This window comes from Erinaceus europaeus, chromosome 9 (assembly GCF_950295315.1).
Source record: "Erinaceus europaeus chromosome 9, mEriEur2.1, whole genome shotgun sequence".
NCBI lineage: Eukaryota > Metazoa > Chordata > Mammalia > Eulipotyphla > Erinaceidae > Erinaceus > Erinaceus europaeus.
In genome coordinates this window covers 115,686,291-115,714,163 of record NC_080170.1, presented here as the reverse complement: position 1 = coordinate 115,714,163, position 27,873 = coordinate 115,686,291, and the positions used below count along the sequence as shown (strand labels likewise).

The 27,873-nt window shown below is 43.6% G+C and overlaps 2 protein-coding genes across 6 annotated transcripts in view; one reads left to right on the top strand and one right to left on the bottom strand.

Moving 5' to 3' along the window:
* The window catches only part of USP16 (ubiquitin specific peptidase 16), a 40,142-nt gene extending 36,131 nt beyond the window's left edge, over positions 1-4,011 (bottom strand). For 2 of the 3 annotated variants that reach the window (XM_060198579.1, XM_060198581.1), the window contains exon 1: positions 3,857-4,011. Coding sequence is in view for 1 of the 3 variants with exons in the window: in XM_060198580.1 (XP_060054563.1) it covers positions 3,857-3,875 (19 nt within the window). In the remaining 2 variants the exon portion in view is untranslated. The remainder of the gene's footprint in view (positions 1-3,856) is intronic. The other variant, XM_060198580.1, reaches the window with a different exon arrangement.
* A 5,167-nt stretch (positions 4,012-9,178) lies between these two features.
* Positions 9,179-27,873, top strand: RWDD2B (RWD domain containing 2B). Of its 3 annotated transcripts, XM_060198576.1 has the most exons (8): positions 9,179-9,885; positions 13,160-13,261; positions 20,245-20,422; positions 21,846-21,938; positions 22,890-23,113; positions 23,206-23,273; positions 25,310-25,672; positions 27,380-27,873. In XM_060198576.1, the coding sequence occupies exons 5-8, from the start codon at positions 22,907-22,909 to the stop codon at positions 27,612-27,614; spliced, it is 873 nt and encodes a 290-aa protein (XP_060054559.1). In that variant the 5' UTR covers positions 9,179-9,885; positions 13,160-13,261; positions 20,245-20,422; positions 21,846-21,938; positions 22,890-22,906; the 3' UTR covers positions 27,615-27,873. The 3 variants fall into 3 exon arrangements, with proteins under 3 accessions (XP_060054559.1, XP_060054560.1, XP_007528612.1); XM_060198577.1 differs by lacking the exon at positions 13,160-13,261 and having other exon boundaries at positions 9,179-9,823; XM_007528550.3 differs by lacking the exon at positions 13,160-13,261.

Sequence of the window (27,873 nt, the reverse complement as noted above, 5' to 3'; positions counted from 1 at the left end):
CTGCAGATGTCTCTCTGTCTCTCACCCTCTCTATCTCCCCCTCCTCTCTCGATTTCTAAATGTCTCTATCCAATAAATAAATATAATAAAAATTTTCAAAAAAATACAAAATTAGAAAGATGCAAAGTGCTTCACAAGTGAAGCAGTGCTGCAGGTGTCTGTCTCTCACCCTCTCTAGCCCTCCCTTCCCTCTCGATTTCTGACAAGTCTCTATCCAACAAATAAATAAAGATAATAAAATTAAAAAAAGAAAGGTGCAAAGTGTTCCAAGCATATCCAGGTCATGTAATATTAAATACTACAATAATTCTGAAAAGGTGTAACTTACATACATTAGAATAACTCATCAAAATGATGAAAGTGTCTGTAATTATCATTTTACATCAGGTTGTTATCAAAATGCTGTTTATGCAGCCTGGGAGATGATGGAGTAGATGTGGTATTAGACTCTCAAGGATGTGGTTCTGAGTTTGATCCCAGTATTATATGTGCTAGAATGATGCTCTGGTTCTTTCTCAAAAGTAAATAAATCATTAAGATAAAATAAAATTCTGTTTATGTAAGTGAAAAGTAGGACCTGAGAATGTTCCTGCCACTTTCCAATTCTGATACTTAGTTGTAACCACTGTCGTGACGTACAGTCTTATAAGCATTTTGGGGGGCCAGGAGACAGAGAGAGGGAAAGATAGACACCTGCAAACCTGCTTCACCGCTTATAAAACGACTCCCCTGCAGGTGGGGAGCCGGGGGCTCGAACCCAGATCCTTACGCTGGTCCTTGCGCTTCACGCCACGTATGCTTAACCCTTCTGCTATTGCTATCTCAAGACTCCCAGTAAATATTTTTTAATTACAAAGTCATACATAACAAGTGATACAGGGCAGGAGAGATAACATAATGGCTTACGCTTAACCCTCTGCGCTACTGCCCAACCCCGTATTTATTTTATTTCCACCACAACTACTTGTTGATAAATGGAGGATTTCAGAGGGAGGGAACTCAGAAACAAAATGATTAAAGTGACAGTGACGGATTAAGAAGACCTTGGATGGGTGGGGGAAAAAGCACAAAGGTCATGCAAACAGACTCTCATGCCTGAGGCTCCCAGACCCTAGGTTCAATCCCTCGCACCACCATCAACAAGAGCTGAGCAGTGTTCTGTTAAAAAAAAAAAACAAAAAAAAAAAACCTGGAATTCCCAGACCACCACTCTTCTTCCATTGCAATCAACTTAGTTTCTACAGCACTCGCCACTCCAAAACACCTTGCATACACTTCTATGCTTTTCAGAATTATTTTTTTAATAATTGTCTAGTTTATTTATTTATTTATTAACCAGAGCACTGCTCAACTCTGGCCTGTGGTGGTACAGGGGATTGAACCTGGGGCTTTGGAGCCTCAAGGTATGAGAGACTGTTTGCATAACCATTATGCTATCTACCCATGCCCTAGAATTATTTTTTTAAGATTCTTTTTTTTCTAATCATCTTTATTTATTAGATAAGAGATAGCCAGAAAACGAGAAGGGGGAGACAGAGAGGCAAAGAGACACCTGCAGCCCTGCTTCACCACTCACAAAGCTTTCCCCCTGCAGGTGGGGATGGACGGCTAGAACCCATGTCCTTGAGCACTGTTACATGTGCACCACTGTCCGGCCCCGCTTTTAGAATTATTTATTACCAGAGCACTGCTCAGCTCTGTCTTATGTGGGTTGAATTTGGGACCTGTGCTCCCTCAGGCATGAAAGCCTTTTTGCACAACCATTATGCGGTCTCCCTAGCCTAGATTTTTTATTTATTTTTTAATTTTATTTTTATTATCTTTATTTTATTTACTAGGTTGAGGCAGCCAGAAATTGAGAGGGAAGGGGGTGATAGAAAGGGAAAGACAGAGAGACACCGGCAACACTGCTTCATCACTTGCAAAGCTTTCCCCTTGCAGGTGGGGACTGGGGGCTTGAACCTGGGTCCTCGGGAACTGTAACTTGTGCACTTAACCAGGTGTGCCACCACCCGGCCCCATTATTAATTTATTTATTTAAACAACCAGAACGCTACTCAGTTCTGGCTTACAGTGGTGCCAGGAATTGAACCTGGGACTCAGGAACCTCACATGAACCTCACATATCAAAGTCTTTTTGCATATCCATTATGCTATCTCTTACCTCTATGTCTGACTTCCAGCTGAGGTGTCCTCTCCACCTGATCCAAATTTTAAGAATCTTCCCTTCCAAAGAAGACTTAGGCTGCCATCCTACTCAAGATAGCCCTCGCAACTGAACATCCCCCGTGTTCAGTGTGGACGATTTATTTATCGTGTACCCTGGTCTGATACAATAAGATCTGCTTTTATTTTTTTAAATTTTTTAACATTTATTTATTTTCTCTTTTGCCGCCCTTGTTTTTCGCTGTTGTTGTAAGTTATCGATGTTCGTCGTTGTTAGAGATGTCTGCATTTCTAACCTGATCACCTGTTACTTCTCCATCGGGAATCCAAGGCTCTAAGAACAAGTGAAATATACCGAGGCATGACTTCTGAATGGCCTATAACGCCGGATACAGTTTAACAACAGGCTAGATCCTCCAGAAATACCTCGTAAGTCAAAATAGAAAAGGGGGGAAATTGTACCTGAGTCATAAAGGATGGTTATAAAGGTGTAAAAGTAGGAAGGTAAGAATGAGGCAAACAAGTTCCCGGTGGAAAGGGGGGGAAAGGTAAAGAATGAAGAAGTGGGTGGGGAGGGGGATAGAGCTCAGCGGGTTAAGCGCACGTGGCATAAAGCACAAGGAGCAGGGTTCCAGTCCCTGGCTCGCCACCTGCAGGGGAGTCGCGTCACAGGCACTGAAGCAGGTCTGCAGGTGTCTGTCTTTCTCTCCCCCTCTCTGTCCTATCCAACACCAACGACAGCAATAAGAACAACAACGGTAAACAAGGGTAACAAAAGGGGAAAATAGCCTCCAGGAGCAGGGGATTCATAGTGAAGGCACCAGCCCCTGCAATAACCCTTGAGGGGGAAAAGGAAAAAAAAGTCTGTAGGGGCAGACAGCACTACCACGTCGGGATTGGCGACTGCAGTAGCCCAGGCTCCAAAGGAAAACTTGGAAGAATGGCTGCAGGCAGAGGACAATATAGAGTATGTGTTTGGGGAGGGGGGGTGACACTTCAGTGCTGTGGACAGAAACCCGAGAAACAACGATGACTCAAGTGCATCTAATGAGCCCCCAAGAGGGCGGTGCATCGCTCCGATCTAGGGAGTTTCTCAAGCGAATCTTTCAGATGAAAAGGAGCCCTCTTGGCAGGCCTCCACACGCATCGCAAATCAAAGGTACTCTTGCTGACTCCTTCTAAGCCAGGTCTCCCTTCCAGTCTCACCCTCCCCCGTAAAAACTGGAAGCATCTGCAAAACTTTTTATCAGCGAATCTCAAGCAGGCTTTTCAGGTCTTGCGAAGATTTGTCCTCACCTAGGGACGTTTGTTAGGTGTTTTTCCTACCCACCGCCACAGGGATGTGACGATGCACACCCGCCCCGATCCGTGGGGTGGCCCCCGCTCCCAGGTGCCGCGACACCCCGCCACCCCTTCCCTGTCCCCTTCCAACTGCTTTGCACCCACCCGCGAACCCTGGGTGGGTGGAGGGGTGCCGAGCAGGGCACCAACACCGATAGGTCATTGGCCAGTCCCTGGAATTGACAGGACGAGGAACCAATCAGAAGGCGGCACTGGGCAGAGGCCGAGTAACGTGCCCGTGGATGAGGGGGATCAGAGCGACAAGAACTGGGGCAGAGGCCAGACATTCAGGCTCAGGCAGCGGCAGGGTGTGGGCGGTGAACCGCGGGGCCATGAGCCCAGAACTCACCCACGGCAACAGCGCCCATAACTGCATCTCCCCGTGTGCCTTTGAGCTAGACGGTCACCTCCGACTTCCTCTGGGTGACGATTTGAGAGCGACAGAAGCGAAGCCCGAAAGGCTCCTGGAAAGCAGCAACTTCCGGAACGCGGCATTCTGGGAAGTGGGCTCCGGGCTCCGACACTTGTTAACTCGGCGCCCCCGCGCCGGAAGTCCAGGGATCACGTCACCACGTGGTTGGGCTCTTGCCAGAAGGTGGACAGTCCCGAGTTTCCCACCTGCAGCTGTAACTTTGGAGTTATAATTTTCCACGTTTCTGAAATGCCTGTTGGTGGTGATCCGACCTCCTGGAGCTTCTACCTGAACGTGGACTAAGATGGTTTTTTTTTTAGATTTTATTTATTTATTAATAAGAAAGAAAGGCAGAGAGAGAGCGAAAAAAAAAAAAAAAAAACACCCAGATATCACTCTGGTACATGTGCTGCCGGGGATTGAACTCGGGACCTCATGCTTGAGAATCCAATGCTCGCGGTTCCAGCCCCCGGCTCCCCACCTGCAGGGAGTCACTTCACAGGTGGTGAAACAGGGCTGCAGGTGTCTGTCTTTCCTCCTCTCTGTCTTCCCCTCCTCTCTCCATTTCTCTCTGTCCTATCCAACAACGACGACATCAGTAACAACAACAATAAAACAAGGGCAACAAAAGGGAATCAATAAATATATTTTTTTAAAAATCCAGTGCTTTATCCATTGTGCCACCTCCGTGACCACGAGGGAGAAGTTTTGTTGTGGTTATAGTAAGGTTGTTTTAGGGACACATTTTACATGCCTCTGAAATGGGTGTGACCAAATTGCTCACTTGGCGAGTGCGCTGCTCAGGTTGGATCTCAGCATCCACTACACGACTTGCTTTTGTAGGTAGTTGAGCAGCACCGAGGCACTATATAGTCATTAGATGTCAGTAGCATTTTATTTAGTTTATTCTGTTATTTATTTATTTATTTATTTATTACCAGAGCACTGCTCAGCTCCGGCTTACGATGGTGCAGGGGTGGGGGGGGGGTGAATCTTGGACTTTGGATCCTCAGGTGTAATAGTAAAAAAAAAAAAAATCCATATTATAGCTCAAAAGTAACCAAAGAATGAGACCCGAGGCCACGTGGAGGGCAGGGAGCTAGGTTTATTTTGTGTTAACGGCCGTCAGGATGATTCCCACCAGACCTGCACACGCTTGTCCGGCAGCACCCAGCTTGTATCAGTTTCCAACTGGGTGGGGCACAAACTGATTGGTTAGAAACAAAGTCCAGCAAGGCGCTGACAATAAAGGTGAGAGCAGGTGGGCTACCATCAGAGACCGCCACTCTGGACGTTGGAAGGCAGAAGTGGGGGTCCATCAGGAGCCTACAGACTGTTCATTTCCCGGGCATGAGAGTTCTTCTGTGTAACCATTAGGTTGTCTCCCTCCCCATCTTTTTTTTTTTTTTTTAATTGGATAAAGAAGGGGAGGGAGGAAGAGAGAGAGAAGACACCTACTATATTACTTCACTGCTCTGGAGGCTGCCCCCCCCCTTCCTTACAGGTGGGGACTGGGGTCTTAAACCCAGGTCCTTGTGCAGTGTAACTTTTGTGACCTACTACATCACCACGCAGTCTCCCCAGTAGCAGCTTTATAGGTGACAGAAGTGGCCTGGGAGGTGGCACAGTGAAAAAGCATTGAGCTCTCAAGCATGAGGTTCCACCGTTTGATCCCTGGCATCCCATATGACAGAGTGACGCTTTGGTGTTGTCTCTCATAAATCTGTAAGAGAAACCCAACTGTTCTTAAACATTAGCAGATGTCCCATCGCGGGGCTAAAATGTCCCCTTTCTCTGTCCTGTAAGGGCTACTTCCCTGTAAAATTTCTCACAATTTAGGGGGCCGGGGTGGTGGCACACTGGGCTAAGCGCATATGCTAAGAAGAGCAAGGGCCCACATAAGGAACCCGGTTGGAGCCCCTGGCTCCCCACCTGCAAGGGGGAGTCTCTTCACAAGCTGTGAAGCAGGTTTGTAGGTGTATTTGTCTCCCCCTCTTCTCTCAAATCCTTTCCTATCCAAATATTTGGGGGGAAAAATGGCCACAGGAGCAGTGGATTCGTGGTGCAGGCACCCAACCCAGTGATAACCCTGGAGACAAAAAAAAAAACAAACAAAAAAAACCTTTCCATTTGCTGTATGCATAGTTTTCCTATTCCTGACAGCTGCAAAAAAAAAAGGTAAATACCATAAATAAGATATAGAAAATGCAGTTATGAAAACCTATATGCCCGTATTATTTTTTGTTTAAAAGTCATAGAAGGGGCTAGTGAAAGCTCACACATAAGAGTTCATACTTTGCCATGCATGAGAACTCAGGATCAAGCCTCTAAGCACCACACCAAGAGGAAACGTCAGGCTGGCGAGTTAGCATAGTGGTTATGCAAAAAATGAACTTCGGGAGCAGTTACTAGGTGCTGTGGTGTCTTCCTCTCTCTGCCTCTCACCACTGGAAGAGGTTCAATGTGCTGACATGAAGCCCCTGACAGCGGGGGGATAGTTGTATAAGTTACCAGTAATACCGGAGATCAATGAACATCAGTATTTACAAAAAGCCAAATTGATGAAACTTATAAAATACGCACCACTATATAATAAATAAGTAAATGCATCCGCCAGAGATATGGCACAGTGGCTACAGTGCCGAACTTGACAAGATGAACCTTGGCATCCTATGGCTCACCCTCTTCTGTTAAGAAATCAATCTTAGTGGTGTGGGAGGTGGTGCAGTGGCTAAGGAACTAGACTCTCGAAGCATGAGGTCCTGAGTTCAATCCCCAACAGCACATGTACCAGAGTGATGTCTGGCTCTTTCTCTTTCTCCTTAATAAATAAAATCTTTAAAAAAAAAAAAAAAGAAATCAATCAATCTTAGGGAGTCGGCCGGTAGCACAGTGGGTTAAGCGCATATAGCGCGAAGCACAAGGACGGGTGTAAGGATCCCGGTTTGAGCCCCCAGCTCCCCACCTGCAGGGGAGTCACTTCACAGGCTGTGAAGCAGGTCTGCAGGTGTCTCTCTTCCTCTCCCCCTCTCTGTCTTGTCCTCTATTTCTCTCTGTCCTATCCAACAACGACTACATCAAGAACAACAAACAATAAGAACTACAACAACAATAAAAAACTAGGGCAACAAGAAGGGAAAATAAATATTAAAAAAAAAGAAATCAATCTTAGAAGAAAGAACACGTTTTTATAGAGAATAGATGAACACAGAGTGCATACTCTCCTGATTTACCCTGTGTGGATATTTTAATCTACGTGCCTGGTGGAGACATGCTTTCCTCTCTGATATGGAGACATAGCCCAAGACCTCATTTACATTTCCTGTGTTTGCTCTCCTGGCAATTAAAACAGTGGCTGTAGTTGCTAGCGCACCTCTCCTCCACGTTGCTAAACTAACAGGCCTGAGACAAAGGTGCTAAAAGGTAAAGATGACAAGGGAGGAATCCAGCTGTCTCCAGACTGATACATACCAGGCACTAGCTCTAGTTCAGGAAACAGAACTGCAGTAGTTTGCGGGTAATCTCAGGAAGGCAGACTCTAGGTTTCCTTCCACCGAGATCTCTGGAAGCCTAGTCTGTATTATATCATAAAATTCCTGAGGTGTGGTCCTGGCGCACTGGCTAAGGCAGTAGACTCTCAAGCATGAGGTCCTGAGTTCAATCCTCGGCAGCACATGTACCAGAGTGATGTCTGGTTCTTTCTCTCTCTTTCCTATCTTTCTCATTAATAAATAAATAAAATCTTTTTAAAAATTCTAAGGCATGTTCAGATTGGAATAACACTGTATTCTGGCTCCTACGCTATTTAATATTTACATCAATGACCTCCCAGAAACTTCTTCAAGGAAGTTCATCTACGCTGATGACATCTGCTGTGCAACTCAGGCATCAAAGTTTGACATCCTCGAGGAAACACTCACGAAAGACATGTCTCTGATATCTGATTACTGTAAAAAATGGCGACTAATCCCTAGCACTGCAAAAACGGTATCATCTGTTTTCCATCTACACCATGCCTCGGCCTCGCGTGAGCTTAATGTGCAGCTTGGCGATGCGAGAATCCGGCATGAAGCCCAGCCAGTCTATCTTGGCGTTACTCTCGATCGCACTCTGTCATTTCACGAACATCTCATAAAAACTGCAGCAAAGGTGGGCACGAGGAATAACATCTTTGCAAGACTGGCCAGCTCCTCATGGGGTGCGAGCGCTTCCACACTACGATCATCCTCTCTGGCATTATGCTATTCCACTGCAGAATACTGTGCCCCAGGATGGTTCTGTAGCCCCCATGTCCACTTGGTCGATTCCAAATTATATTCCTCCATGAGGATAATTTCTGGAACCCCATCCGTTCCACCCCGGTTCCATGGCTGCCAGTTCTCAGCAACATCGCCCCGCCAGATATTCGTCGGGATGCGGCATCATCTAAGTTCATTTCCCACGTCTACGCTCGACTGGACCTGCCAATATACGCAGATATCTTCGCCCACCCTGTCCAACGCTTGACATCTCGTCACCCAATCTGGTCCCCTACGCCTACACTGAACTTCTCTGTTCCAGTCTCTTGGAAACAGAGTTGGCAGTCAGCTGAGGTCAAGAACAAACACCTCATCACAGACCCCTGCGAGCGTCAACCCGGCTTTGACCTAGCACGTTATGATTGGGCCCTCCTCAATCGCTATCGAACAGGCCATGGCCGGTGCGCCGCTATGTTCCATCGCTGGGGAGCCAGAGACGACCCGAACTGCCCCTGCGGCTACAGACAGACTATGACCCACATAGTCAACGACTGCCACCTCTCCAGATTCAAAGGAGGTCTCGAAACTTTACATCAGGTTCAACCTAACGCTGTTGACTGGCTATGGAAGAAGGGCAAACACTAGAAGAAGAACAACTGCACTATCTGAATAGAGCATCCCGTGACCCAACAAGCTGCACTGGCTGTAGGCTTTGTTGTTGTTTCTCTTTCTCCATTGGTACAACAGGGGTCTCACAGGTTTTTTAAAAATATTTATTTATTCTCTTTTGTTGCCCTTGTTGTTTTATTGTTGTAGTTAGTTATTATTGCTGTTGTTATTGATGTCGTCGTCGTTTGATAGGATAGAGAGAAATGGAGAGAGGAGGGGAGACAGAGAGGGGGAGATAAAGACACCTGCAGACCTGCTTCATCGCCTATGAAGCGACTCCCCTGCAGGTGAGGAGCCAGGGGCTCGAACAGGGATCCTTACCGTGGTCCTTGCGCTTTGCGCCTCGTGCACTTCACACATCTCTTAAAGCTACTTTTCTCCTCCCTCTTTTTTTTTTAGTTTAAATATTTTTATTTATTTTGGATAGAGACAGAAATTGAGAGGGAAAGAGAAGTAGAGAAGGGGAAGAGAGAGGCACCTGCTGCCCTGTTTGACCCTGTGTTGTGAAGTCTTCTCCCTGCAAGTGGGGGAAATACGCTTGAGTTTGAGTTCTTGTAAACTGTGGTGTGTGCGCTCAACCAGGAGCGCCACCACGTGTTCTCATCTCACTCAGAGAAACAGGAGGAGGGGGAAAAAAAGAAAAAAAAGACAATTTCCTTTCAGTGCCAGGCACCAAAAGCTTTTGACAGCTCTCTTGGAGCCTGGGCTCAAGACAGACACCCTACCCTGTGAGCTCTCTCTCCCCCTCCAGCTCTATTTCTTGGTAGTGTCAGCGCCTGGAAATGCCAATGGAGCAGAATAAACATGCCGCAGCACAGAAGGCCCAGGCCGCTGGTGGAGCCCCGTGCTGCGCCCCATTCCCGGGCCACGCCAGCTTCCGGGGCGCGCGGGCACTGCCGGGAGCGCCCGCTCACTTCCGCTGGGCCTCAGCGCCACTGCCGCCGGTGAGCATTCAGTCTCCCCGAGCTGGAATTGTGGGGTTACTTTCCGGTGACAGGTGAGCTGCTCCTACAGCCAGAAAGCCGAAGGGGACGACAATAAAAGTGCTCATGGTTTCAGGTGAGTGCTCCGCCTAAGAAGGCGGAGTGGACCTAGGGGTTCTCTTCACTGCAGGAGCCATTTTTCCCGTCTGGCGCTTAGCGAGGTGAAAACACCGCCTTCCCCCGGGTACGCGCTTGCTCATTGGCTAGAACTGGCGTGACGTTTACTGACCCCGCCCACACCCAAGGCCCTCTCTTTGTGGGGGGGGGTGAGTTGGTTGCTAAGGGCGACGGCGCCTGCGCAATAGGCGGGGCTGGCCTCCAGTAGGTAGTTCAGATTCTGCTCCTTTTTTTTTTTTTTTTTTTTTTAAGTTCTACTTATTTATTCATGAGAAATGATAGGAGAGAAAGAAAGAACCAGACATCACTCTGGTATATGTGCTGCCGGGGATTGAACTTGGGTCCTCCTCATGCTTGAGAGTCCAAAGCCTTATCCAACTGCGCCACCTCCTGGACCACATGTTTTGTTTTTTTAACATTTTATTTTGGATAGAAAACGAAAGAAATTGAGAGGCAAAATAAATTTGAAAAAATATTTCTGTGAAAGAAAAATTTACGGAGCTAAGAATGTGATTCCACTCAAGAGTTTCATTCTCTTGTTAAAACTACTCATGACATTTTTTTTTACTTTATTATTATTATTATTTTATCTTTCATAGGACACTTGCAGTACTGCTTCACTGTGTGTGAAGTTTTTCCCCTGCAGGCGGGCATCAGGGGCATGAATCTGGGTCTTTGCACATGATAATATATGTGCTAAACGAGTATGCCACCACCCGACCCCTTTTTCATTTAAAGACAGAAATCTCTTTTCTGAAGATACTTGGCTGATAAATGACTTCCTTGTGACATCACCCTGTCCGGTTTTTATTTCATCTTCCAGACCTCCAAAATCAACGGTGGCGTTCTACCCAGTGTCACATCCTCCCTGGGTGGCTAAGCAACTACGTAAATGATGGTTTTCTCATAACGAAATCGTATAAATCAACATTTTCTCAATAAAGTTTTATTGGAATTGAAACAATAAAATGAAATACCTTTGCATGTCATGTAAAAAAATAAAAAGTGATTTTTAAAAATTGGTGATTTCGGCCCTGGGAGATGGTGAAGTGTATAAAGCCCTGGCCTCTGCTGCACGATTGGAGTTTGAACCATGGTATCAAATGTGCCAGAGTGATGCTCTGGCTCTTGCCCCCACCTCAAATAAAGGAATAAATCTGTTCAAAAAATGAGTAATAATTGCTCCCCAAATTACATTCCCAACTGAATATCTCAGAAATGGCACAACTACTGTATTTAGTGTCTTGGTATGTCTAAACTCAAGCTTCAGATTTCCTTGTTAGAATGAATGAATTAGCTGAAGAGAAACCATCATGGTGATGCAAAATATTTTCATGCCTCTGGCTCTGAGGTCCCAGCATCTATCCCCAGCACCACCACACGTCAAAGATAAGCAGTATAATTATCTGTCTGTCTGTCTCTCTCTCTTTCTCTCTTTCTCTTGCCTCCAGGGTTATCACTGAGGCTAGATGCCTGCACTACAAATCCACTGCTCCTAGGAGCCTTTTTTTCCCCCCATTGTTGTTACTGCTGGACAGGACTGAAATAAATTGAGAGAGGAGGAAAGGCAGAGGGGGGAGAAAAAGATAAGACAGCTGGAGACCTGCTTCACTGCTTGTGAAACAACCCCGGTGCGGGTGAAGAGCCCCGGCTTGAATCAGGATCCTTACACCGGTGCTTGTGCTTCGTACTGTGTGTGTTTAACCCGGTGCTGCTGCTGGCCCTGGTTTCTCTCTTTCTGTATCTCGTTAAATTAAATAGAGTATTTGATAAAAACAGGAACACAGAATGATTGGCAAATACATCCTCCAATAACTGCCCTGGCATATAAAGCATCATCAGTACGTGCTACTGGCTGCTTTTGCCCTCCAAAGATTTGATTTTATTCATTTTATCAGTAAGAAAGAGAAGAGAAGGGGAGTCAGGCAGTAGCGCAGCAGGTTAAGCGCACATGGTGCAAAGCACAAGGACCCTGTAATGAACCGGTTTGAGCCCCCGGCTCCCCACCTGCAGGGGAGTTGCTTCACAGGCAGTGAAGCAGGTCTGCAGGTGTCTATCTTTCTCTCCCTCTCTCTGTCTTCCCCTCCTCTCTCTATTTCTCTGTCCTATCCAACAACAATGACATCAATAACAACAATAATAATAACAAGGGCAACCAAAGGGAATAAGTAAACATTAAAAAAGAAAGAAAGAAAGAGGAGAGAAAAGGAGCAGAATAGCACACTGGCTTATGTGTGGTGCCTGGAATTCAACTCAGGATCTCATGCTAAAAAGTCTCAAGTTCTGTGGTCCGGGAGGTGACGCATTCGGTAAAATGCTTGACTCTCAAGCGTGAGGTCCTGAGTTCAGGCCCCGGCAGCACCATGTGCCAGAGTGATGTCTGGTTCTTTCTCTCTTTCCTCCTATCTTTCTCATCAATAAATGAATAGAATCTTTTTTTAAAAAAAGTCTAAAGTTCTATCTCTACTGATTGCCAGGTCACTGCTTTCTTTTTCTTTTAGTCTGTCTGTCTGTTTCTCCTTTCTTTGTTTTCTCTTCCTTCCTGCCCCCCCCAACCCCACTCCTTTTTTTTTTTTTTAACCAGAGCACTGCTCTATTTTGGCATACAGTCTTGCTGGGGATTGTACCTAGGACCTTAGAGTATCAGGAATGAAAGTTGTTGCATAACCATGATGTTATCTTCCCAGCCCTTTTTAAAAAAAAAATTTATTTATTTTCCCTTTTGTTGCCCTTGTTGTTTTATTGTTGTGGTTATTATTGTTATTGATGTCGTCCTTGTTGGATAGGACAGAGAGAAATGGAGAGAGAAGGGGAAAACAGGGGGAGAGAAAGATAGACACCTGCAGACCTGCTTCACCGCCTGACTCCCCTGCAGGTGGGGAGCTGAGTGCTCCTACCGGGATCCGTGCACCCCTAGCCTTTTCTTTAATACCACATTGTGGAATAAGCCTAGGACCTTGTGCATACACCATAGTAACTAGCTGTCTCCACAGCACAACTTTTATTATTATTATTATTATTATTATTTATTTTTATTTCTTTATTGGGGAATTAATGTTTTACATTCAACAGTAAATACAATAGTTTGTACATGCATATCATTCCCCAGTTTCCCATTTAACAATAAAACCCCCACTATGTCATTTATCATCCTTCATGGACCTGTTTTGGTGCAATACACCAATTTAATTTCAGGTTCTACTTGTGTTTTCTTTTCTGATCTTGTTTTTCAGCTTCGGCCTAAGAGTGAGATCATCCCATATTCATCCTTCTGTTTCTGACTTATTTCACTCAACATGATTTTTTCAAGGTCCATCCAAGATCGGCTGAAAATGGTGAAGTCACCATTTTTTACAGCTGAGTAGTATTCCATTGTGTATATATACCACAACTTGCTCAGCCACTCATCTGTTGTTGGACACCTGGGTTGCTTCCAGGTTTTGGCTATTACAAATTGTGCTGCCAAGAACATATGTGTATACAGATCTTTTTGGATGGATGTGTTGGGTTCCTTAGGATATATCCCCAGGAGGGAAATTGCAGGGTCATAGGGTAGGTCCATTTCTAGCCTTCTGAGAGTTCTCCAGACTGTTCTCCAGAGGTTGGACCAATTGACATTCCCACCAGCAGTGCAGGACGGTTCCTTTGATCCCACACCCTTTCCAGCATTTGCTGCTGTTACCTTTTCTGATGTATGACATTCTCACAGGAGTGAAATGATATCTCACTGTTGTCTTGATTTGCATTTCTCTGACAATCAGAGACTTGGAGCATTTTTTCATGTGTTTCTCGGCCTTTTGGATCTCTTCTGTGGTGAATATTCTGTCCAAGTCCTCCCCCCATTTTTGGATGGGGTTATTTGTTGTCTTGTTGTTGAGTCTGGCAAGCTCTTTATATATGTTGGTTATTAAACTCTTATCTGATGTATGGCATGTAAAGATCTTCTCCCATTCTGTGAGGGGTCTCTTGGTTTGGGTAGTGGTTTCTTTTGCTGTGAAGAAGCTTTTTAATTTGATGTAGTCCCATAGGTTTATACTTGCCTTAGTCTTCCTTGTAATTGGATTCGTTTCATTGAAAATGTCTTTAAAATTTATGTGGAAAAAAGTTCTGCCAATATTTTCCTCTAAGTATCTGATAGTTTCTGGTCTAACATCCAAGTCCTTGATCCACTTGGAATTTACTTTTGTATTTGGTGAAATACAGTGATTCAGTTTCATTCTTCTGCATGTTTCAACCCATTGTTTCCAACACCATTTGTTGAAGAGACTCTGCTTTCCCCATGTAATAGTCTGGGCCCCTTTGTCAAAGATTAGATGTCCATACGTGTGAGGCCTCATTTCTGGGCTCTCAATTCTATTCCACTGGTCAGTGTGTCTGTTCATGTTCCAGTACCAAGCAGTTTTGATGACAATGGCCCTATAATACAGTTTGAGATCTGGGAGTGTGATGCCTCCGGTTCTGTTCTTTTTTCTCAAGATGGTTTTGGCAATTCTAGGTCTTTTCTGGTTCCAGATAAACATTTGTCGCATTTTTTCTATTCTCCTAAAAAATGTGCTTGGGATCTTGATGGGGATAGCATTAAATTTGTAGATGGCTCTGGGTAATATATTCATTTTGATGATGTTAATTCTTCCAACCCATGAACATGGAATATCTTTCCACTTCTTTGTGTCTTTTTCAATTTCTTTGAGTAGTGACTCATAATTTTCAGTATACAAGTCTTTCACTTCTTTGGTTAGGTTTACTCCTAGATATTTTATTGTTTTTGTTGCTATAGAAAAAGGAACTGATTTCTGGATTTCAATTTCTTCTAACTTAGTGTTTGCATAGAGGAATGCCACTGAGTTTTGAATGTTAATTTTATAGCCTGACACATTACTGTATTGCCTGATGATTTCCAAAAGCTTCTTGCTGGATTCCTTAGGTTTTTCTATGTATAGTATCATGTCATCTACAGATAGGGAGAGTATGACTTCTTCTCTTCCAATTTGTATCCCTTTAATTCCTTGCTCCTGCCTGATTGCTATGGCAAGAACATCCAACACTATGTTGAATAGTAATGGTGATAGTGGGCAGCCCTGTCTAGTACCTGATCTGAGGGGAAATGCTTCCAGTTTTTCACCATTGAGTATGATGTTGGCTGTAGGTTTGCTATATATAGACTTCACTATCTTCAGGAATTTTCCATCTATTCCCATTTTTTGTAGTGTTTTGATCATAAAGGGATGTTGTATTTTGTCAAAGGCTTTCTCTGCATCTATTGATATGACCATGTGGTTTTGGCCTTACTTTTGTTGATGTGGTGGATCACATTGATTGATTTACGTATATAAAACCAACCTTGCATGCCTGGGATAAACCATCACTTGGTCATGATGAACGATCTTTTTGATATACTGCTGTATCCGGTTGGCTAGAATTTTTTTCAATATTTTCGCATCTATGTTCATCAGAGATATTGGTCTGTAGTTTTCTTTTTTGGTTGTGTCCCTGTCTGCTTTTGGTATCAGAGTGATGTTGGCTTCATAGAAGCTGGCAGGGAGTATTCCAGTGTCTTCAATCTTCTGGAAGACTTTTAAAAGTAGAGGTATTAGTTCTTCTTTGAAAGTTTTGTAGAATTCATTTGTAAAACCATCTGGTCCAGGACTTTTATTTTTGAGGAGATTTTGATAACTGTTTCAATTTCATTAGCTGTGATGGGCCTATTCATATTATCCACTTCCTCTTTACTTAGTTTTGGAAGTTGGTAGGTATCTAGGAAATCGTCCATTTCTTCCAGGTTCTCTAGCTTGGTGGCATATAGTTGTTCATAGAAGCCTCGCATGATATGTTGAATTTCTGTGGTGTCTGTTGTGATATCTCCTCTTTCATTTACTATCCAATTTATTTGGGTCTTCTCCCTTTTTTGTTTTGTGAGTCTGGCTAAAGGTTTGTCGATTTTGTTTACTCTTTCGAAGAACCAACATTTACTTTCGTTGATCTTTTGTATGGTTTTCCTATTCTCAATGTTATTTAGTTCTGCCCTAACTTTAGTGATTTCTGTCCTTCTGGTTGCTTTTGGATTCCTTCGTTGTTCTTCTTCTAGGTCTTTAAGAAGTGCAATCAGGCTGTTTATTTGTGCTTTTTCTTGTTTCCTAATGTGTGCTTGTATAGCTATGAACTTCCTTCTTAGGACTGCTTTAGCTGTGTCCCAAATATTTTGATAGCTTGTGTCTTCATTTTCATTGAATTCTAGAAACATTTTGATTTCTTCCTTGATTTCCTCTTTGACCCAGAAGTTGTTAAGAAGTGTACTGTTGAGCTTCCACATTTTGGGACTGTTACTAATCTTTTGTTGATTGTTAAGTGTTAGTTTAATTCTGCTGTGGTCTGAGAAGATGCTTGGGATGATTCCAATGCTCTTGAATTGGCTGATGCTGTCTTTGTGGCCTAACATGGTCTGTCTTTGAGAATGACCCATGTGGATTTGAGTAAAATGTGTATTCCAGTTTCTTGGGATGAATGACTCTGAAAATGTCCAGTAGTTATAGTTTATCTATCTCTTCATTTAGCTCCCTTATGTCTTTATTGATTTTCTGCCTGGATGATCTGTCAAGTTGAGAGAATGGGGTGTTGAAGTCCCCTACTATGATTGTGTTACTGTTAATATATTGCACAGCCCAACTTTTTTTTTTTTCCCCTGCATAACTGGAGAAAGAAATAGAAGAAGGAGATACACCAAAACATCACTCCATCACACACTGGATATCTATTTATGTGTTCTTTTAAAGAAACATACAGTGAACTAGTTCAATTGTCAAGTAAATCCACTTTCTTTTTTTTCTTTTTTTTATAGTTTTTTTTTAATATTTAATTTTATTTATTTATTCCCTTTTGTTGCCCTTGTTGTGTTATTGTTGTAGTTATTATTGTTGTTGTCGTGGTTGTTGGATAGGACAGAGAGAAATGGAGAGAGGAGGGGAAGACAGAGAGGAGGAGAGAAAGATAGACACCTGCAGACCTGCTTCACCGCCTGTGAAGCGACTCCCCTGCAGGTGGGGAGCCAGGGTTCGAACCGGGATCCTTATGCCGGTCCTTGTGCTTTGCGCCACCTGTGCTTAACCCGCTGCGCTACAGCCTGACTCCCCTCTTTTTTTTTTTTTTTAAGATTTTATTTATTTATGAGAAAGATAGAAAAAAAGAACCAGACATCACTCTGGCACATGTGATGCTGGGATCGAACTCAGGACCTCATGTTTGAGAGTCCAAAGCTTTATCACTGTGCCACCTTCCAGACCACATAAATCCACTTTCTGACATGAAAGAAGTGACTCAGCTTATTGGATAAAATAAAGAAGACATGACAAAAAGGGCTTGATAAGGAAACCTTTTTGAAGTGGATCCACTCAGAGTGCTTGCCTAATTTCGTGCTACCAAAGTCAGCAAAAGCTAAACCAAATTATAAACTGGGATAAAGTCAGTCTTGACCCCACTAGCAATCAGGGTCATCAACTAGATGGCCTTCCCTGTGGTAATCTAACATTATACTCCTCCTCCTATGGCTGCAATACCACCATTTTTAATTTTTTAAAAGATTTTATTTATTCATGAGAAAGATAGGAGGAAAGAGAAATAACCAGACGTCACTCTGATACATGTGCTGCGAGGGATTGAACTTGAGACCTCACATTTGAAAGTTCAATGCTTTATCCACTACGCCACCTCCTGGACCACAATACCACCATTTTTAAAAAAATATTTTATTTGTTAATGAGAAAGATAGGAGGAGAAAGAGTCAGACATCACTCTGGTACATGTGCTGCCTGGGATTGAACTCAGGACCTCATGCTTGAGTGTGCAGTGCTTTATCCACACAGTACGAAGCCACCTCCAGACCACCAATTTTCTTTTTTCTTTTTGCCTCCAGGGTTATCGCAGGGTTATCGGTGCCTACACTACAAATCCACTGCTCCTAGAGACCATTTTTTCCCCCAATTTTTGTTGCCCTTGTTATTATTGTTGTTGTTGAATAGGACAGAGAGAAATTGAGAGAGGAGAGGAAAAGAGAGAGGAGAGAAAGACAGACACCTGCAGACCTGCTTTACCACTTGTGAAGCAACCCCACTGTAGGTGGGGAACTGGGGGCTTGAACCCAGATCCTTAAGCTGGCCCTTGCACTTGGCACTATGTGCTCTTAACCCATTGCACTGCCACTTGACCCCCCCCCCCCCATACCACCATTTTCAATTCACCAACTAGGTGAATCCTTTTGGGTAAACTATTCTCTTATCTGTTTTCTGTATACTTCTGTTATACAATCAGTATAATGTTGGGTTGATGTTAGAGGCAGCATCCAAATAAGAAAGATTAGAGATACTAGAACTTTGAAATTTCAAAGAGACTTTTAAAGATAAGGATAGAGATGTAGCCAGGCTTAAAGGCATCTTAACTATTCCTGTCTGTAAAACAAATGCTGGAGCTGAGGATGAATATCTAGCCTAGAAGCTCTGGGCTTAGAGGATCATAGTCCTTGTCAGAATCCCCTGAAAGTAGAGATAAGGTAGACAGGAAATACCTGTCCCTGGGGGGACTGAGTGGTGGTGTGCCTAATAAAAGCACATGTTACCATATGTGAATTCCCAAGTTGGAGCCTCTGGTCCCCATCTGTAGTGGGAAGGCTTCACAAGCAGCAGAATCTCTTCTCTTTCTCCCTCTCCTTCTGCCTCTCTACCTCTCTCACCTTGATCATGGGAAAACAATTAAAATAGAGAGCCAAGCAGTGGCGCATCTGCTTAAGCACACACATTCCAGGGCACTTCATGAAGACTCAAGTTCAAGCTCCTGGCGCCCACCTGCAGGGGCAGGGGAGCTTCACGAGCAGTGAAACTGTGCTGCAAATGTCTTACTCTCCTTCGATATCCTCCTTCCTTCTCAGCTGTCCTCTACTTCTGTCCAAAATAAATAATGAAAATAAAGAGGGACACCTGCAGCACCGCTTCGCCACTTGCAAAGCTTTCCCCCTGTAGGTGGGGACCAGGTGCTTGAACCTAGGTCCTTGTGCATTGTAACGTGCACTTAACCAGCTGCAACACCACCCGGCCCCCTAAAGTCTCATGTTCAGTCCCACACATCACCATAAGCCAGAACTAAGAAGTATTCTGGAAAGAAAATAAGTAAATAAATAAATAAATAAAATAGAATTAAGAAAAATAAATGAAGGAGGCAGGTGGTGGCACACCTGGTTGAGCACACATGTTACAATGCACAAGGACCTGGGTTTAAGCCCCCAGTCCCCACCTGCAGGGGAAAAGCTTCACAAGTGATGAAGTGCTGCAGGTGTCTCTCTGTTTCTCACCCTCTCTACCCCTCCCTTCCCTCTTGATTTCTGTCTCTATCCAATCAATAAATAAAGATAATAATTTTTTTTAAATTTTATTATTTATTCCCTTTTGTTGCCCTTGTTTTTTTATTTTTGTAGTTATTATTATTGTTGTTGTCGTTGTTAGATAGGACAGAGAGAAATGGAGAGAGGAGGGAAGACAGAGAGGAGGAGAGAAAGATAGACAACTGCAGACCTGCTTCACCGCCTGTGAAGCGACTCCCCTGCAGGTGGGGAGCCGGGGTTCGAACCGGGATCCTTATGCCGGGTCCTTGCGCTTTGGGCCACCTGCACTTAACCCACAGCTCGACTCCCGATAATAAAATTTGTATAAAAAAAAAAAAAATGAAAAGAATCAACTGCTGTAAGTTATAACGACCCAGGGACAAGAAGAACCAACAGTGGACTTAGGGGCTATACCAAAAAGAAACTAGCACAAGCGGAAGTAACTCAGATGACGGGACTAGCCTGGAGCTTGGATTATGCAAAGATGCAGGATCAGATCTTTTCTGAAACTTTTCTGCCTGGTTAACATTTCTTTTTCTCTCCTCACTGTGCTTCCCTCTTATGTAAAATTTACCTTCCCTTTAATACAGACCTTGCCTCCCTCTTAGATGATTCCAAATTATGGCCTGAAAGATGGCACAGTGTATAAAGTGTTGAACTCTCTAGCATGAGGTCCCAAGTTTAATCCCTGGCTTTACAAATGCCAGAGTGCTACTCAATGATCACACTCTCAATCTCCTTGAGAGTAACTATCTACGCTGGCCATTTAGCACTTAGTCTTTTATTTTTTTTACTGTTTTATTTTATTTTTTATTTTTATAATTTCTTTATTGGGGGATTAATGTTTTACAGTCAACAGTAAATACAACAGTTTGTGCATGCATAACATTTCTCAGTTTTCCACATAACAGTGCAACCCCCACTAGGTCCTCTGTCATATTTTTATTGTTTTAGATCTTACTAGATGAATTTGCTGATTGTCAAAAGAATTAGAAACCTATGGGAAGGAATGCTGAAGTTCTCCTTATAGTAGCTGCTCAATACATCTTTGCCAAAGAAGAAAATAAATCCCAAGACACCACTAACCTAAGTGATGGGATTTGATTCCACAAAGTAAATTGTCTTTGAGAAGGTAAGGCAAATTCTCCTTTATAGCAAGGAAGGCCGAGTTCTGTTCTTTTTTTTTTTTCTCCCTCCGTAAATATTAGCCCTTATTTAGGAAAAAAAAAATCATTTTGGGCAGGGGTAGATAGCATAATGTTTATGCAAAAAGACTCTCATCCCTGAGGCTCCAAAGTCCCAGGTTCAATCCCCCACAACACCCTAAACCAGAGGTGATCAGTGCTCTTGTAAAAAAAAAAAAAATCACATTTATTATTTATTTATTTATTTTCTAGAGACAGGAAGAAATCAAGAGGAAAGGGGGGGAGCTGGAGAGAGAGAGAGAGAACACTTATAGTACCACTTGAGAGAGAGAAGAGGCACCTGTAGTACTATTTCACTGTTCCTGAAGTTTACCCCCTGCAGGTGGAAACCAGGTGTTTGAACCCCCGTTCCTTTCCCATTGTAATGTGTGCACTTAGCCAGGTATGACACCACGCAGCTTTCCACGTTATTTAAAAAGTGCTACAATGTGAATTAGAAGGTGGGAGTCCTTCCTTTCTTCCCTCTCTGTATACTTAGCCAGTGGTGAATAATTTGGTGAATTCTCTTTCCCTCTGCATACACTTGTGAATAGTATAAGAATGAATACTGGGAGTCGGGCTGTAGCGCAGCGGGTTAAGCGCAGGTGGCGCAAAGCACAAGGATGGGCATAAGGATCCCGGTTCGAACCCCGGCTCCCCACCTGCAGGGGAGTCGCTTCACAGGCGGTGAAGCAGGTCTGCAGGTGTCTGTCTTTCTCTCCTCCTCTCTGTCTTTCCCTCTTCTCCATTTCTCTCTGTCCTATCCAACAACGACAACAACAATAATAACTACAACAATAAAACAACAAGGGCAACAAAAGGGAATAAATAAAAACTAAATAAATTAAAAAAAAAAAAAGAATGAATACTAAGGGGAGTTGGGCTGTAGCGCAACGGGTTAAGCACACGTGGTGCAAAGCACAAGGACAGGCATAAGGATCCCAGTTTGAGCCCCCAGCTCCCCACCTGCAGGGGCGTCGCTTCACAAGCCGTGAAGCAGGTCTGCTGGTGTCTATCTTTCTCTCCCCTCTCTGTCTTCCCCTCCTTTCTCCATTTCTCTCTGTCCTATCCAACAACGACATCAATAACAACAATAATGACTACAAGGGCAAAAAAAGGGAATGAATAAATATATATATAAAAAACGAATACTAAGGACTAGGAGAGCGTTCACTGGCCAGATGTGTTGCCCAAAGTGCTAGGTCTGAGTGCTGGCATCATATAATAGCACTGAAGCTCTGGAAAAGCTCCAAGGGACATGGAGCAGTGCTACGGTGTAGCCTTTGAATAAATAGGACCTATGAGTAGAATTGCTGGATTATATGGGATTTCTCTTTTTAATTTGTAAGGAATCTCCTTACTGTCCCCCAGATGGCTGCTTACATACACATCCTTATCAGCAATGTACAAGAGATCCTTTTGCTTTGCACTTTTAATAAGACGTATTTCCGGTCTTTCTGAGGTGTGTCATTCTTAGAGGTGTGAAGTAATAACTCCTCGTGGTTTTGATTAGCTTTACCCTAATAGTGAAATTGAAATCAGCAGCAGCAGCATGATAATAATACTCTTTTTAAAAAATACTTATTTATTTCCTTTTGTTGCCCTTTTTTATTGTTGTAGTTATTATTGTTGTTGTTGTTGGATAGGACAGAGAGAAATGGAGAGAGGAGGGGAAGACAGAGGGGGAGAGAAAGATAGACACCTGCAGACCTGCTTCACCGCCTGTGAAGCGACTCCCTTGCAGGTGGAGAGCCGGGGGCTCAACCCGGGATCCTTATGCCGGTCCTTGGGCTTTGCGCCATCAGCGCTTAACCTGGTGCACTACTGCCCAATAATAATAATCTTTTTTTTAGAATTTATTCCCTTTTGTTGCCCTTGTTTTATTGTAGCTATTATTGTTGTTGTTGTTATTGATGTCGTCATTGTTAGATAGGACAGAAAGAAATGGAGAGAGAAAGGGAAGACAGAGGGGGGGGGAGAGAAAGATAGACACCTGCAGACCTGCTTCACGACTTGTGAAGTGACTCCCCTGCAGGTGGGGAGCCGGGGGCTCAAACCGGGTTCCTTACGCAGGTCCTTGCGCTTTGCACCACATGCGCTTAACCCACTGCGCTACCGACTCCCAATAATAATCTTAATAACAAATGGATTTGGCCATTTTTTTTCATTTCCCCAATGGCTATCTGTGTATCCTCTTGTGTATATATATATATATATATTTTACCAGAGCACTAGTCAGCTCTGGTTTATGGTGGTGTGGGGGATTGAAGCTGGGACTTCAGAGCCTCAGGCATGACAGTCTGTTTGCATAACCATTATGCTATCTAGCTCCACCTGGAAGAATTATCTTATAATTGAGGGGAAAGCAACTTGAAGTCCATGCTCATGTCTCTCTTGTCCTTACCTCTGTAGAAGCTCAGGGATATCTGAAAATGACCGAGATTGAACAGGCCGAGGCCCAGCTCTCCGAGTTAGACCTGCTAGCCAGTATGTTCCCAGGTGAGAATGAACTCCTAATGAATGACCAGCTGGCTCTAGCGGAACTGAAAGATTGTATTGAAAAGAGGTCAATGGAGGGACGATCTTCCAAAGTGTACTTTACAATCAACATAAGCCTGGATATGTCTGAGGAGGCAATGGTAATACAAATTGGTTTTTGGAAGAATTGAAACATGTTAAAGTTTAAAACAGTACTTAGGGCATTTCATTTCTTTCTTTGTTTTTTAATCAGGTGATGTTTTCACTGGCTTGTATCCTTCCCTTCAAATACCCTGAAGTCCTGCCTGAGATTACAGTCAGGTAGGCTATAGACACGGGTCCACTGTAGAAGTTAAAATTAACTTGAGAGTTTTGGCTAGGGAGATAGCATAATGGTTATTCAAAAAGCTTTCATGCCAGGTCCTCCAAGGCCTCAGGTTCAATCCCCAGCACCACCATAAGCCAGAGCTGAGCAGTGCTCTGGTGAAAAATCAAAAACAAAACAAGTGGTCCAGGAGGTGGCACAGTGGATAAAGCATTGGATTCTCAACCATGAGGTCCCAGGTTCAATCCCCAGCAGCACATATACCAGAGTGATGGCTGGTTCTTTCTCTCCTCCTATCTTTCTTATGAATGAATGAATAAATAAATAAATAAACAAACAAATAAATTCAAAACAAACAAAAACCCTGAGAGTGACTAGGGAGGTGTATCAGCAGTAGAGTGCAGGGCATATATGTATAAGCCATATGGTGGGGGACAGAGCATAATAGTTATCTAAACAGGCTCTAATGCCTGAGGCTTCAAGACCTCAGGTTCAATCTCCAGCACCACCATAAACTGGAAAGAGCTGAGGAGTGCTTTGGTTAAAATAAATAAATAAATAATTAATTAATTAATTTTAAAGTAAGCCATAGGTTTGATTCCCAGCATTGTATGTGCTGGAGTGACCTGTGTTCATTCTCTTTCTCTCTCTCCCCTGTCTCTCTGTCTCTGTCTCTCTCTTATTAATTGAGTAACTGATTTTTGGTGGTGCCTAGCCCTTGCATATATGATTTCACTTCTCAGAGGCCAGATTTTTAGTCATTTTTATTTCAGGTAGAGACAAACACACAAAGAGGAAAAGATATCACAGCACTGGAGCTTCTTCAATGCCATGACACTCCCATTGCTGCCAGGCTCTAACCTAGGTATGCACTCTACCTGCTGAGTTATCTCCTGACTCTGAATATGTATACTTAAAAAAAAAATTAATTGGGAGTCGGGTGGTAGTGCAGCAGGTTAAGTGCAGGTGTCGCAAAGCTCAAGGACCAGTGTAAGGATCCCGGTTCAAGGCCCTGGCTCCCCCCCTGCAGGGGAGTTGCATCACAAGTAGTGAAGCAGGTCTGCAGGTGTCTATCTTTCTTCCCCCTCTCTTCTTCTCCTCCTCTCTCCATTTCTCTTTGTCCTGTCTAACAATGACAACATAAATAACAACAACAATAACGACGACATCAATAACAACAACAATAAAAAACAACAAGGGTAGGGAGTCAGACGAAGTGCAGCGGGTTAAGCATAGGTGGTGCAAAGCGCAAGGACTGGCGTGTAAGGATCCCGGTTCGAGCTCCTGGCTCCCCACCTGCAGGGGAGTCCCTTCACAGGCGGTGAAGCAGGTCTGCAGGTGTCTATCTTTCTCTCCCCCTTTCTGTCTTGCCCTCCTCTCTTCATTTCTCACTGTCCTATCCAACAACTGTATCAATAACAACAACAATAAAATAAGGGCAACGAAAAGGAATAAATAAATATTAAAAAATCTTTTAAAAAAGGGCAACAAAAGGGAAAATAAATAAATAAATAAATATTTAAAGAATTAATTGAGAGTTGGGCGGTAGGGCAGTGGGTTAAGCGCAGGTGGCACAAAGTGCAGGGACCGGTGTAAGGATCCCGGTTCGAGCTCCCGCTCCCCACCTGCAGGGGAGTCGCATCACAAGTGGTGAAGCAAGTCTGCAGGTGTCTATCTTTCTCTCCCCTATCTTCCCCTCTTCTCTCCATTTCACTCTGTCCTATCCAACAATGATGACAACAATAATAAGTACAACAATAAAAAACAAGGGCAACAAAAGGGAATAAATAAATATTAAAATTTCTTTTTTAATTTAATTGAGACTTAAAGTCCTATGTTTGTTTTTTTGTTGCAAGGAAAAAAAAGATTTTATTATATATATATATATATGAACAGAGCACCAATCTGGCAAGTGCAATACTAGGGATCAAACTTGGGACCTCATGCTTAAAAGGCTAACAGTTTATCCACTGGATCACTTCCCAGGCTACTGATTTGATTTTTTTTTTTAATCCCGTATTTTTTCCATTAGATCGGTATTACTGAGTAGATCACAACAGAATCAGCTAAACACAGATCTGACAGAATACCTGCAAAAGACTTGTCTCGGTGATGTCTGCATATTGAATGCCACCGAGTGGGTGAGAGAACATGGCTCTGACTACATCAGCAGAGACACCACGCCTTCCCCCGTCACGGCCACTGCAGTCCAGCCAGGCGACCTCTTTCTCACGCGACTCTGGATCTACAGCCATCACATATATAACAAATGCAAAAGAAAGAGCATTGTCGAGTGGGCCAAGGAGCTTTCCCTCACTGGGTTCAGCATGCCTGGTAAACCTGGTGTGGTTTGTGTCGAAGGCCCACAAAGTGCCTGTGAAGAATTTTGGTCAAGGTTTGCTTTCATTAATGTTGTGTGCTGAGTCAATTATTTTAGGAAGATAGAAGATACTTGAGGTGGGGAAATGAGGATAGCCCTGGAACTTAAGGGGATTCAGTCTCAAGTCAGTGGTCAAAACAGGATTCAAGTATTACCAGTCTCCCTTTCTTCACCTGACAGTGTAAACTGAAGATTGCTTATAGGTACTGAACTGAGCCCCTGCTAAGATGTTATCTACAGTCCACTCCATCCCCATGAATCTGAATCTTCCATCATCTTTGTGATGCTGTAAGCTAAATTTATCCTGTGAAATGAGATTTCTTCTCCCCCACCATCACCCCTCTTTTAAACCAGAGCACTGCACAGCTCTGGCTTATGGTGGTGTAGGGGATTGAACCTGGGACTTTGGAACCTCAGGCATGAGAGTCTCTTCGTAACCATTATGCTATCTGCCCCCACCCGATTCATTTTTGTCTTTAGTTCTTTTTTCTCCTTTTTTTTCTCCTTCCTTTTTTTTTTCCAGACAGAGACAGAGACAGAGAAAAAGAGAGAGAGGGAGAGAGAACACAGCCCTGAACTTGCTTCAGTGCTGGGGACCAGGTTTGAATGTGGGTCACCACACTATCTAAGTGAGCTCCTCATCAGCTTGAGATAAGATTTCTTTCTTTCTTTTTTAAATATTTATTTTCTCTTTGTTGCCCTTGTTTTTATTGTTGTTGATGTTGGTGTTGTTGGGTAGGACAGAGAGTAATGGAGAGAGGAGGGGAAGACAGAGAGGAGGAGAGAAAGATAGACACCTGCAGACCTGCTTCACCGCCTGTAAAGTGACTCCCCTGCGGGTGGAAAGCCGGAGCTCGAACCGGGATCCTTATGCCGGTCCTTGCTCTTTTTTTTTTTTTTTTATTTCTTTATTGGGGAATTCATGTTTTACATTCAACAGTAAATACAATAGTTTGCACATGCATAACATTCCCCAGTTTCCCGTTTAACAATACAACCCCCACTATGTCATTTATCATCCTTCATGGACCTCTATTGTCCCCAGCCACCCACCCCAGAGTCTTTTACTTTGGTGCAATGGTCCTTGCTCTTTGTGCTGCATGCGCTTAACCCGCTGAGCTACCGCCCGACTCCCGAGATAAGATTTCTAATTTCTGATTTCCTTTTGGGAGTAGAGACTCAGTGAATTCCACCTTTCCAACATTCGGATCACAAGACAGTGATAATGGCAATCAGTGAGTTTGGGATGAGGCTATGGAGAGACTCCAATTTGATTAAATCCTTGTGAGATAAAAGTACGTTTATTGGGAGTCGGGCGGTAGTGCAGCAGGTTAACCGCATGTGGCGCTAAGCGCAAGGACAGGCAGAAGGATCCCGGTTGGAGCCCCCGGCTCCCCACCTGCAGGGAAGTTGTTTCACAGGCGGTGAAGCAGGTCTGCAGGTGTCTATCTTTCTCCCCGCCCCCCCCCCCCCCCCCCCCCCGTCTTCCCCTCCTCTCTCCATTTCTCTCTGTCCTGTTCAACATCAACAACAACAGCAATCATAACTACAATAATAAAAAAGGGCAACAAAAGGGAAAATAAATAAATAAAAAAAATGTTTAAAAGGTACGTTTATTTACTAGTAGGACATGGAATGGGGGAACCTGTTTTATGACTTCTATTTGTAGCTGTCTAGAAAGTACAACCTATTTCTTAAATTTTCTACTTCAATGTTTTCCAGGCTCAGAAAATTAAACTGGAAGAGAATTTTAATCCGCCACCGAGAGGATATTCCTTTTGATGGTGTGAATGATGAGATGGAAAGACATAAAAAGTTTTCAATGTTTGAAGAAAAAGTCTTCAGTGTCAACGGAGCCAGAGGAAACCACATGGACTTTGGTCAGCTGTATCAGTTTTTAAATCTTAAAGGGTGTGCAGATGTTTTTCAGATGTTCTTTGGTGTGGAAGGACAATGAACAAGAGGAGTAGTGAAAAGTAACTTGTGTGTCTTGGCCTTATGATTTCCCCAACTCTTCCCTAAAATATTAAGTGATTTTACTTATTGTTGGGGAATTGGACCTGGGACTCTGGAGCCTGAGGCTTGAGAGTCCTTTTGCATAACCATTATGCTATCTGCCCACCCATGACTTTACTTTTGTCCCATTCCAGAACATTTGGGTGGGTGGGGGAGGCAAAGTATCTGCGACATTTGAAATGTGTCAATAACATTTAATA